Source organism: Podarcis gaigeae (assembly GCF_964106915.1).
Source record: "Podarcis gaigeae genome assembly, chromosome: 2".
Classification (NCBI taxonomy): Eukaryota; Metazoa; Chordata; class Lepidosauria; order Squamata; family Lacertidae; genus Podarcis; species Podarcis gaigeae.
The window spans coordinates 81,374,833-81,386,998 of record NC_139679.1 but is presented as its reverse complement, the minus strand read 5'-3'; the positions used below and the strand labels follow the sequence as shown (position 1 = coordinate 81,386,998).

At 40.2% G+C, this 12,166-nt stretch overlaps 2 protein-coding genes and 1 long non-coding RNA gene across 15 annotated transcripts in view; 1 reads left to right on the top strand and 2 right to left on the bottom strand.

The window, feature by feature from the left end:
* The window catches only part of LOC310838995, a 170,343-nt gene extending 167,630 nt beyond the window's left edge, over positions 1-2,713 (bottom strand). The window contains exon 1 of the long non-coding RNA XR_014561279.1: positions 2,646-2,713. This is a non-coding gene — a long non-coding RNA (uncharacterized lncRNA). The remainder of the gene's footprint in view (positions 1-2,645) is intronic.
* Positions 1-12,166, bottom strand: part of NINJ1 (ninjurin 1) — a 455,488-nt gene that overhangs the window by 157,397 nt on the left and 285,925 nt on the right. The window lies entirely within an intron of this gene.
* Positions 1-12,166, top strand: part of WNK2 (WNK lysine deficient protein kinase 2) — a 108,877-nt gene that overhangs the window by 60,639 nt on the left and 36,072 nt on the right. For 10 of the 11 annotated variants that reach the window (XR_014561255.1, XR_014561256.1, XM_083726938.1 and 7 more), the window contains 8 exons: positions 3,231-3,536; positions 4,148-4,197; positions 5,489-5,654; positions 5,860-5,976; positions 7,082-7,249; positions 7,429-7,474; positions 8,806-8,922; positions 9,856-10,913. Coding sequence is in view for 9 of the 11 variants with exons in the window: in XM_083726938.1 (XP_083583064.1) it covers positions 3,231-3,536; positions 4,148-4,197; positions 5,489-5,654; positions 5,860-5,976; positions 7,082-7,249; positions 7,429-7,474; positions 8,806-8,922; positions 9,856-10,913 (2,028 nt within the window). In the remaining 2 variants the exon portion in view is untranslated. Of the gene's footprint in view, positions 1-1,442; positions 1,455-3,230; positions 3,537-4,147; positions 4,198-5,488; positions 5,655-5,859; positions 5,977-7,081; positions 7,250-7,428; positions 7,475-8,805; positions 8,923-9,855; positions 10,914-12,166 lie in introns of all 11 variants that reach the window. The other variant, XM_083726939.1, reaches the window with a different exon arrangement.

Genomic DNA, 12,166 nt, shown 5'->3' with positions numbered 1-12,166 from the left:
AGATGGTACAATATCTTATCAACAGTGAAGAAAATTTTGCTTTTGCAATTAAGAAATAAATAAGTAGGTGATCTACACAGATCTACTTATATTTAATTCATTTATAATTTTGCTTATATACCACCAAAATTGCTTTAAAAGCAGACTGTTCTTCAACAAAGGGATTTTTACTGGGGACTAATTTCAGAAATATTATTTTAAGGATATTTATATATAATAGTAACAAATATTATTCTGCATTGTTGCAACTGCAGATTTTTAGGGTCACTGAAGCAATCAATACTAGCATTTACAGGAGACAAAAATAGGAGTCTCTTAATAAAACAAGTTTATAACAGAATATAGAATTAAAGAATATTAACCACAATTTGAGCAGAAATGAGATTATAATGAGAACGAAGACTGCTTAAGAATGATAAAAATGGGAATTTTATAAGAAGCCATTGCATTTTATCATTATCGTCCACCTTCTTAAAATTCATAACATTTCATCTCAACCTATTGTTCTGTATCTTCAGCTTTACTGTATCTAAGTTTCTGTCTTCAGCCATATATTTGGTACACATAGATTGTTTGTGAAGAACTTAAGTTCATGTGATTCCCACCTACCCTCCACTGAACCAATGGTATTACTCCCATTGGATTCCATAATATTTGCACCAGGCCTTGTAGCTCTCTAAGCATTGCCTGTCACATACTGATAAACGTCTGTCAGTTTTGACTTAGATTCATGATTCCTTATTTGTTCTCAAAGGAGACTTGTGGTACATGATGAGGAGCCTTGACCAGAAGATGTTTATGTTTTATGTCTTGCCATGGGAATGTGAAAAAATTGGCATCCCAGATTGCCTCTATTTCACTTGCACTGATCACTAAGTTAGTTTCTGTCTTCAGATTTAGAAATCTTGGAACTCCCTTGGCTGTAATTTAACTGTAATGAGTTGTAGCCAATAACTCGTCCTACTCAGAGTAGAGCCACAGACAGGAGAAGTCCATTGATTTCAGCAGGCCTACTCCAAGCAGGGCTAGCATTGCCTAGAACCCAGTCTTTTAAAATGGATCAAAAATATAGGCTTTCCTCATCTTTCCCCAGTGCATGGAGATTGTGAAAGAACTGCTGTACTGGACTGTTGTGTCCCCATGCTCCTTTCAAGGAAGCATTGTTCATTTTCACCCAAAATGAAACAATTATGTAAACTTGACAACATCCCTTTATATTAAATTTAAACTACTTAAAAACTATGTGCAGTGAATGCTAACAATGCAGGCTATTTTTTTTCTGTCTTGGCGTCACAAAACACACTACATATAAAACACACACAAACATCAATTATAAGGCACATTAATAGTACTAAAAGTGACTTTCTCTGTCTTCTGTGCTTTCCTTTGCTGCTGCTGCCTCTTCTATTGTGTCTCTCTTCTGTATCCCATCCCTGCTTCAGCTTCCTGCTCAGGTAAAGCTTGATTCAGTCATTTGAAACTTGCACAGTTCTAGCTTCTTGTACCAAGGAGAAATATATGCATAATGATGTGCCCATACTCAGTGCTGTTATGGAGAACTTCCCTTTTGTTACTGCATTGCAAGGGGTTGGACTAGATGGCCCCGGGGTACCTTCCAACTCTACAATTTTATAATTCTGTAAATCATAGGTCATTTGTACACAAAGAAAGGGCTTGCAGCCCAATCTTAAACACTCATTTCAGTGAGTCTCTTTAGCACAAACACTTTGAGGTGTTTGCTTCTTTAACTATGTGGGATTCAGTAATATAAGGCCTGGACACATGATTTTCATGACAAAATGACTGGAATTGGCGCAGAATACCTGTTGCATAACACAAGCATTAGTAGAACTCATCCTTTAGATTTAGAACTTGGAAGAATCCATTTCATCTGAAGCTGCTCTAGAGACCATCACATATTCCACACAGGGGATTTGTGGAATAAGTGGCATTATGTTTCTGTTTTCTGCCCCAAACATTTGAAGTGGTTTTCAAATGCAATAACCAAATTAATATGTGCAAGGAAACAGAAGTCTGTTTTTCCCACCACCATGTGGTAAACCATGGTTTAGTGCAAACACGGAAACGTGTGGGCTCGTGGAGCAGAGATTGTGTCGAATTCTCTGCTCTCCAGCAATTTTGTTGTTGCGCTTTGCTAAATAACTTCTCTCTGGAAGCCTGCAGTTTGCTCACTCATTCTGAGGCGTGATTTGGCTTAGTGTTACGTGCAAACAAAGGTATAGTGTCAGCAATGTGTAAAGATGTGACATTATGCCTATTTTGTTGATTGTGGGGGGGACCCCTAGTTTTATATTTAAAAATATACATCCAGCATTTAGACATTATGACTTGATCCAGTTCCCAATTCTTGAACTGAGCCCCATTTCACAGAAATAACGATGTTGTGATTGTCTGGAATGCAACCACTCTCACCTTGTACATGCAACTAAACTTCCCTGATGTGAGCTCTCTCACTGTGGGATAAGTTGGTAATCTTTATCATCCTGACAAGTTGTAAGGAAGGTGTGAATAGATCTGAGGTTTAGCTATGTGGTGAAATAGACATGTGTATGGGCTCTTAGAAGCTGCTTCATAAAATAAAGCATTCATGTGCAGCAACTTGCTACGCAGATCTGGTGATTTACCGTATTTTTCGCTCTATAAGACGCACCAGACCACAAGACGCACCTAGTTTTTGGAGGAGGAAAACAAGTAAAAAAATATTCTGAATCTCAGAAGCCAAAACAACAAGAGGGATCGCTTCGCAGTGAAAGCAGCAATCCCTCTTGCTGTTCTGGCTTCTGTGATAGCTGCGCAGCCTGCATTCACTCCGTAAGACGCACACACATTTCCCCTTACTTTTAAGGAGGGAAAAAGTGAGTCTTATAGAGCAAAAAATACGGTAACTCACAACTCGCTTTAGTTATCTGCAGTGGTGTGCTGAAAATTTTCAGATCTGAGTGGTGAGTTGCTGCATATGATAAGTCACTGTTTGTCTGAATGGGCCTTCCTTCCTTCCTTCCTTCCTTCCTTCCTTCCTTCCTTCCTTCCTTCCTTCCTTTGTTTTTCAAAACAAAAAGCACTTAAGTATGGTTTCATCACACTACAGTGCAATGATTTGTATTAAAAAGGTTTTTTTTATTTAAAACAGTTATGAGTTTAGCTATGTGAATTATTAATATCATAAATGGAATTGACATTACTAACAGGTGTGTGCTATGTTGCAACAGATTATTGGACACCCTCAGTATACTGTGGATATTGGGACCCAGATGCCTGCATTACCAGTGCAGCCTTCTGCAGTTATGTCACCACCATTGCAGTTGCAGCCTGAAGCATTGCAACCCTGTATTGGTCCAGAAGGTCTTCCACAAAGCACCATTGCTCCATCAAATGCAGCAATGCCTATAGATCATGGGCTGCCTCTCCAGTCTACTGGTTATCTGCCGCCTCAGCCAGATAATCATCAGCCTCTGGGCCAGCAGGTCCAAACTTCATGCCCAGTTATGCCACAGGCTACAGAATCTTCTCAAGAGGTAGTACTTGTTTTTTTTGCTAATGAATCCTTAGCTATCAGAAAATTCATTGGTCCAGTTGAATGAGCTGTTTTCTCAATTGCCAGGGTAGAGTCTTCTAAAATCAATTCACCTCCTGTGAATTTTTTATGATTCTCCTCTCAATGACATTTATAAGTTCTTTATAAGAAATAATTCAAAATCTTCATTCTTCATATTTATATTCATTCCACAGCTTTCTGAGTACCTTCCTTTCCATAAACTAATGCTTCTTTATTCAGTTTCCCACCACAATATCATAGTGATAATAATATAAAGTGACCTGCATTTTAAAGATTAGTCTTTTGTTAGTCTTTGGCTGAAACTTGCCACTGCGGATATTACCAGCTGATTCATCTGATATCAGTGCTAGCACATGATGCTACTCCATAGGGGGAACAGCTTCAAAGGCATTATGACTAGTAATTTCCTCAAAGAGAGGGTGTCCTCAGAGATTGTTTGCTATGCTGGCACAAAGTTGGCCATTGAAATCAATGGGAATTACAAGTGCTAGGCCGTGGCTGGATTTGCACACAAATATTAATTTTGAAGCAAGCCTCTGGTGAAAAAACTGTTTCTTCTTTCCATTTTAGGAGCATGGAATAATGGAAAAGCAGCAGTCACTATCACAGAGCTGTGAAAGGTATCCTCACCATTTGTCTAGTACAGTGGCATACCAATCGTTAACTGTTATCATGTCTTCACAAATTCCTGCAGAGGTGAAGAGGATTTGAAACGTTTTCTAGGGCAGGGGTGGAGAACCTCCGGCTTGTGGGCCAATCTTTGTCCACTGAGGAGTCCAGTTTGGCCCACAAGGCCATTTCCTCAAGCCTGTCAATCATCCTACATCCCTTGTGATGTCAACTGATAGGTGGGAGGATGAGAGTTCAGTTCTGCATTGGGTGTGAGTGCCTGTTCCCAGAAGGAGCACACAGCCAAACTAAGTAGGAATTAACCTCTACTCAACAGCTGGGGTTAAATCCTGCTGGGAAAGGCACATGCACCCAAAGTGAATATTTAAAATTCAGGCTTCTTTCTCCCCTCCCACCCCGGTTAGAGAAAGAAGCAATTTGCTGGCCCTATGCTTAGCTGTTCCCAAACGACAGGGGCTAGCAAGGAGCCTAGGGCTGGAAAAGCACTTATTTCTCCCCTCTCTCTGGGGCTGGGAGAGAAAGAAGCCTGCAGTTTACATGCTTGGTTTGTGTATTCTTGTTACATCAGAGAAACAGGCACATGAAGCCAAAGAACCCCTGCAAAACACCAAGCAATTGTATTTTGGACAACTTGTCTTCCTCTATTGATCATCTCATCAGAACACCATTTTAAAAACACTGTTCCAGACCACCCCAAAATCTTCAGTTTTGTTGTTGTTCTTAGTCATTATGTTTCCCAAGGTACACTGTGAGAAGAGCATGAGGATATTTTTAATTAAAAATGTAAATGCATTTAAACAGCTGAAAGAAATAGTTGTCCATCTGATGTCTGTTTCCTAATTTGATATGAGGGACTGTTTGATTTGAGCAAATTCTGTGCAATCAAAGCCTGGATGAAAAAGGAAGCACAGAATCTTAAATTTTATTTATGAATATCCTCTTCTACCAATGCATAGCTTGGGACCCTCCAAGCCAAATGTAGTTTGCCAGTAGGTCACCCAGTGAGTACTGCTTCTCAGTAGGTTCTGGACAAATAAAAAGAAATACTAAATTTAGACACATTGATGGATGGATCTGTCAGTGAACATGGCAGTTAAAATTCATAGTAAAAATCTTGCTGGCAGCATTAGAGACGGAATACCTAATGAGGTGGACCTTTGATCTCTTGCAAAAAGGCATGTTCTAAAGGGTTTGTGCTGATTTTGAGGGGGAGCTTTTAAAAGAATGCTGCATGTTCATACTATTTGTCTTCTGTCTTCATTTTTATCCCTTATTGCAAAGTTACATGAGTCCTGATGTGGCTTCTGGTAAAGAGATGAGTGACAGTTTTGAAGGAACAAGTGGAAGTAGTAAACAAGAAGGAAAATCTTCCAAGAAGCATAAGAAATCAACACGTACTCGTTCACGCCAGGAAAAATCCAACAGGCCCAAACTGACCATTTTAAATGTAAGTTAGCTACATTTGCTTAAGACTTACTTATATGTTTATATTCCTGTTCTACCCACGCATGGGTAAAAGATACTATCCCTGGCAACCCTGAAATTTCTGGTTGGGAGAATTACTTTGATGACAGAATATTTATGAATGAGATGTTTTTGCCACCCTGGGCTCCTTTGGGAGTGTTAGAAATAATTATTGATTCTTTTTACAGGTATGCAACACAGGGGATAAGATGGTGGAATGCCAGCTAGAAACACACAATCACAAAATGGTTACATTTAAGTTTGATTTAGATGGCGATGCACCAGAAGAAATTGCTACTTACATGGTAAGATCTTTCTTTAGATTCATTAGCTGAATTGATGCCACCGCCTTCTTAGTACAGCCACAGAAAAGTATTTCTGATCATTCAGAAGGGAGCTATTGAGACGCAGCCTGGTTTCTGTTTAGCATCCCATTTCTGGATGCGTGTTTGGTGCCCAGTATGGTGCTGATAGACACCCTGGCCCCCATGGAAAGCACATGCCAAGGCTCCCTTCCCCTCCTATTTTTAATTATTTTTAACTTCTTCTTTTTTAAACCTTCTGAGTTGGCTGGGATCATGTCAAAGCAAAGGGCTGGCCTCTTCAAATTGACCCTGGGACCCATATGGACCCAGAGGAATTATTAGGAAGTGAAGATGGCTGATGGCTGCAAGCTGATGCTTTGCTCTGCAGTGTGCTCATCCTTCCAGAAGAAGAATAAAAGAAAAAGGGGTCTCTGTGCTGATGCCTGGTAAGCAGGGAGGGGAAGCTAGACTTAGTCTATATACACAGGCTAAAAGTAAGAGGGGATGTTTTTTACCTCCCTATGAGTGACCCACTTTTGCACTCTTCTCTTTATTGTTTGGGAAGTCAGTGTGCCATGTGGGATGAGAGGTACTACTCTGGCCTTCATACATGCTAGTCACACTTTATTGCTGTTGCATATGTGCAACAGATGCTTCAGGTGCTCAGGAATACTGCTGCTAATTTGGCTCAGAGATATTCAATATGCTATCCTTAATCGCTCTGGCATAAGCAGGGCAAGTTGAAAGTTCCCAGTGACCCATCAACTAGTCCTTGAAGCTTGTGCATATTTTGAAATGCCTCTCATGCGCTAATGCATTCATTTACTACTTAATCAAGATAGGTCAGTTACATAAGAGCAATGAATAGTTTCTGTAGCTTTGCTCAGCTCTGTTGGCCAGGGAAAAGATTCGTTCATTTCAAATGTAAAGCATAAACAATGGTTCATACACACCCAGTTCCATATATGTGGAACTTCACTGCATGCTATTTTTAAAAGATTTAAATTGGCCATACAGTTACTTCTTGTTACTAAAGAGCAAACACTAGAGAGAAAATCAGTTAAAATAAATAAATATATATATATATATCTGTGTATCCCTATAGGTAGAAAACGAATTTATATTGCCTACTGAGAAAGAGATATTTATAGAGCAACTGAAAGAAATCATTGACAAAGCAGAAGATATGCTTAGTGAAGATACAGAAGGGGAACGAAGTTCTGATCAGGGTGCAAGCCCTCAGCAAGACACCTGCAGGCTGGAAAACAATGAGGTATTGCTAAAAAAACCAACCCACCAAAGGGAGATGAAAGTCTACTCTAATTGTCTTCAACAGCTTCCACTAAAAGAACTATGTGATAGTATAATATTTTTTGCTTATTTCAATAAGCTGAACTTTCAACCACAGATAAATGCCTGCAGACTACTAATGGTCTTTTTCATTTTAAATAGGTGAATCGGCAATCCCAGGCAAGAATGCCAGTGTACCAACAGAATGGTAAAAGTGTTTCCATGATTATATGTGTCAACGCCCCCCCCAAAAAAAACCCCTGTAAAGCAATTAATCTATATTGGATATCACTGACAATTATCTATTTTTAGAGTTCATCAGCCCAGCCACTAAACATTCTACAGAGCAAGCCCCAAGCTTAAGTCTGATTAGTGTCACGGGGGAACTGCTATTAGTCTTGCTAGATGGCACCATCACATTAAAGGGAAATGAGCACTGACTGATTGTTCTCCCCATTGCAAGTAATGTTTCTTCCCGACTCTCACTTACGTTGGCAAATCAGTTATGAATATCATAGTAGCGCAGTGCTGGTGACACTTTCATCCTTTAGGATACCTTTCCACCTCAAAAGAGGTTTGTCTCTGCATGTGCATATATGCACTACTGCAGACATAAAAGATAAGTGTAAGCATATTAATTGTGGCTTTCTGGTAGTCTACAGCTTTTGGCAGAAGATGAAATCTAAAACACATAGCCTAAGCCTCAAAATCCTGCAAAGATTGCTTCTAGCTTTCAATGCACTTATTATGGGTGCTATTCTAAATTTTGTTCAGATAAGCCTGTTGAAATTAATGAACCCAATCTTGTCATGGTCTGAATGCAACACTGTGTTTCTGTGCACAATTACCAGCACACAGTGAGATTTATTTCTGAGTAGGGATGGCAGGGAAATTCAGTTCTGTTTGCATTTAAAAGTGAACCTACCTTGCTCAGACTTTCTTAAAAAATATATGAACCAAAACACTGCCATCCATCAGAATTCAGACTTTTCCAAATTTTGCAATGCAGTTCTCCAGTCCACTGATGTTTACAAAAATGCATGTACTACAATGAAATGTGCATAAAAATGCAATATATCAGGGGAAATTGCTCTGCGTATATTCCACAAAAATGTGTACAAAATGTGTACAAAAATGTGTATATTAGGAGAAACTTACTAATGAATTTTCATGATGACTTTTTTAAAGAAAAAAATCAAACTCCTATGGAAATGTAGAGAACTGAATTTAAGATGGATAAGAAATTGGGAGAAACTTATATTGGCATGTTTGCTCATCCCTGTTGTTGAAGAAACATGTCTAGGATTAGGCTGCAAGCATGACGGTAGCCATTGCTCTAGACTTCATTATTTCCATCAGCCTTGTGGAAGTATCATCATTAAATGTGGTAGTCCTGCATTATTGTTTTTTGAATTTCTTCTTGAAATTAAAGACAGTGCATCTTTTGCATTATGTGCTGATTTCATTTGAGCAATATCAGCCTCTTGCCCGTGTTTGATATAGAAATAGTGACCATTCCAACCCTCCTTTTGTGATTAGTTCTGCATACAGGAAAGCGGTGGTTTATCATTTGTCCTGTTGTGGAAAATCCAGCTGCTGAAGCACCAGAATTCACTTCACCAGCTCCTCAAAGTGCAAAGCAGGCCGACGCTCCAGGTACTTGAGAACAAATCATTCCTATATGTTCCTCTCCTTCCAGGCACTTACACAAAAATCATAGCATAAGATAGAAAACTCACTACCTTTTAAAAACTCATTTACTATTTTTCAAAAAGGAAACACGTGGGAAAGTGAAAAGATATAGCAGGAAAACATTAAAACTAACTACGTGGCCAATAAAAATATATTTGGATTTATTCAAGATACTATCTTCAGGATTTTCATTTCTTTTGTCACCAGGGTTTGATGGGCCACAATCAATAATGCAGAGGCAGTTGCACGCAGAAGCCATCCACAAATGTGTGGGTCCCATAGCTTTAAAGTAGCAATTAGCTTTCCCCAGAAAAGGCATTTATTTCAATCATTCATTACTCAAGAGAATTGGAATAGCCAAGGGCAAGCGGAACAAGTTAGAGGCAAATTAGTGTCAAAACCTTGCTACAAAAGAGTACGCATTTATGAACATTGAACTTGATCCTTTTTGTTTTACATGCGTAGATGCAATTGAAGTTCCTGTCACATAAATGAATTTTAAAGACTCTGTAATGCATGCACCACCTTGTTATTAATCTCAATTTTCCAGTTGGTTGAAATGGGGCAGTGCATCATTACTACTAATAGCCAATAAAGGGCAATACATCTTGCATTAGAAAAATTGCTATATATAGCTGTTATAGTAAGTGAGAGTAGCCTGTCATTATGATCACGTTTTAGCTGTAGATGTGAAACAAAATGTACACAATATTCTTGTTTCCATACAGAAAATCATCTGTTTTAAAACTGCTTTAAGACAAGGAGAGCACTTCAGCTGTTTAAAGGGTTTTATCATTCTGCTCTTACATTTCTGGTCATATGTCTGAGGCTCCATTTGAGGCTACAAATGAAAGTGCCGTTCTCTGAACTCAGGGTTTCCTTTTCTGTTATTTACAGATGTAGAACAGTCGGATGATCAGCAGCAGAGCTCTACAGGAACAGACAAACCCACAAACACAGCCCATCAGCAGCTTTCAGGTCAAAGGAGTGCCACGGACAGCCCCAAAGCAACTCCTGCTCCTGCTCCTGCTCCTGTTCCTCTGACACAAGTTTCCACTGCAGCACCAACCTCCCTTCCACAGGTCCAGCCAGAAACATCTACTGCAACACCCCCAGTGACGGCTCCATGTGCTCCAGAACAGGTTGCTGACAACACAGGCCAACCAGAGTACCCTCCACAACAACAGCCTGTTGCATCCAGTCAGCCTGGTACACCTGCTGCCCCCAGTGCAACTTCACTCGAAGAACGTCCTGAGGCTCAGCTTCCTCTAAATCCCCCATTGCAGGCACTCCAACGAATAGATGAAAACCCGTGTGCCCCTGAGACAGAGGCTGAACAGGGGACTGCTGGGCTGCCAGAGCCGATCCAGACTGTTCCTGCACAGGCAGCAGAAGCCTGCCCACTCCCTGCTGTCTCTGATGCGACTGTTTTGGAACACCAGCCTCCAACACAAATTCTCAACTTGCCAGACAGCAGTCAGCCTAGTCAGATGCCTCCTTCTTTTGCAAGCGAGGCAGTTCCTGTGGCTACTGTCCCCGATCCTCTGATTCTAGCAGCACCTCAGCTTTCAAGTCCCCCTCACTCATCAGCAGCAGCTACATCCCAGTTACAAGCCCAGTCCCAGCCCTCGTCATCCACTAGCCTTGCAGTTAGCGCTCCTCAGCCGCCTTGTGCTGTAGAATCAGATGGTGAAGGGCCACCGAGAGTTGATTTTGCTGACAACACAATAAAGAGTCTGGATGAGAAACTGCGCAACTTGCTCTACCAGGAATATGTCCCGACATCTTCTGCATCTGCAGCAACACCAGACAGCTTTGTACCTATAGACCAAGGAGATGGTGAATTTAACTTGGCACCTTTGCCTGCGCTTGTGTTGGACCTGAAAGTTCCTGCAGCTGGCATGGATGTTACGTCAGCTGAGGATCAACCTGAACTCACCACATCTCCTGTTCCGGCAAGTCAACCTGTGGCTGTGGTGCCTGTGGTACCACTGACACAGAAATCATGCAAACCCCTGCTAAGAGTGCTGCAGTTTATGGGCTTTGTAAACCAGAATTCAGAAACAAAGAGCCGATGGTAGCCTTTTTCAAACTATTGCACTTGTTATGCTGTGTGGTCTGTTTCACAAAGCAAATACATGGTTCTCAGTTATTGGTGCAAATTTAAAAAATATTCTTTCTTTGTGGTGCCTTACATGCCTTCATCAAACATTGCAAACTCAATGTCATTATCCTTAAGAGACAAAAACCAAACTTGTCATTTGAGAGGGGTGATTTGTGTTTCAGGCTATTTGAGGTCTAACTACCAAGATAATACAAAGTCCTCTTAATTTTTTTTTTAAGTAAAGTTTACTTCCTCCTCCACTCAAAATGTTCTATGCACAGAGAGAAAAATCTGGTGCCCATGATCAAAATAATTCTAATGTGTTGTTACCATTGGCCCTTACTTTCTGAACATTGGTGAAACCAAGCCTTATTTTAAACTTAACATTATTTTTAACTAAGAGATTGTTTATTGGAATATGAGAATGAAAATAAGGTATACTGCATTCATAGCCTTATTTCTCTCATTTGGCTGGCTGCTCATTATTTGATGTATAGGATTTTGCCAAAGGTGAGATCAAGGTAGGAATTCTGTGCTCTTCCTTCCTCCCAAGTCTAACGAAGAAGTCTGCATGTAGATATTGACTCTGCAATATCTTTTGCCCCTTTCTAGTGGGTTCTATTTCCCAAGGAAGATTTCCTGTTCTGATAAACACATTTATCAGTACATTTATTAACTTCTTCCTGTAGTAATAGAAGTGAGGAGAGGAATGCACAAATCTGACATCTGCTCCTAATCTCACCCTGGGAAGAATTTGGGGCAAAGTAACAGATTTTTTAAAAAATGAAAGCTACATGGAGCTGAGTTGTCAGAAGAATCCAGTACATGTTGGGATCCTGAACTGCCAAAAGCCTAATAGGGCCCACCCTAATATCAGTTGTTGTGATGTTATTTTGGCCAGCCGCATGAACACATGATGAATATTAGCTCTGTGAATTCATTATTACATCCACACTATTGCATACTTAGTTGAATCCCACCCTATGAAACTTTTCTCCAGTGCATGGGTTCATTCAGTTAAGGGTAAAGGCCCTAGTTCCAGGGACTAGAGAGCATGAGAGAGATGTGCTTTAGCCATTTGCTAGTCCCTACACTCTTTAACTA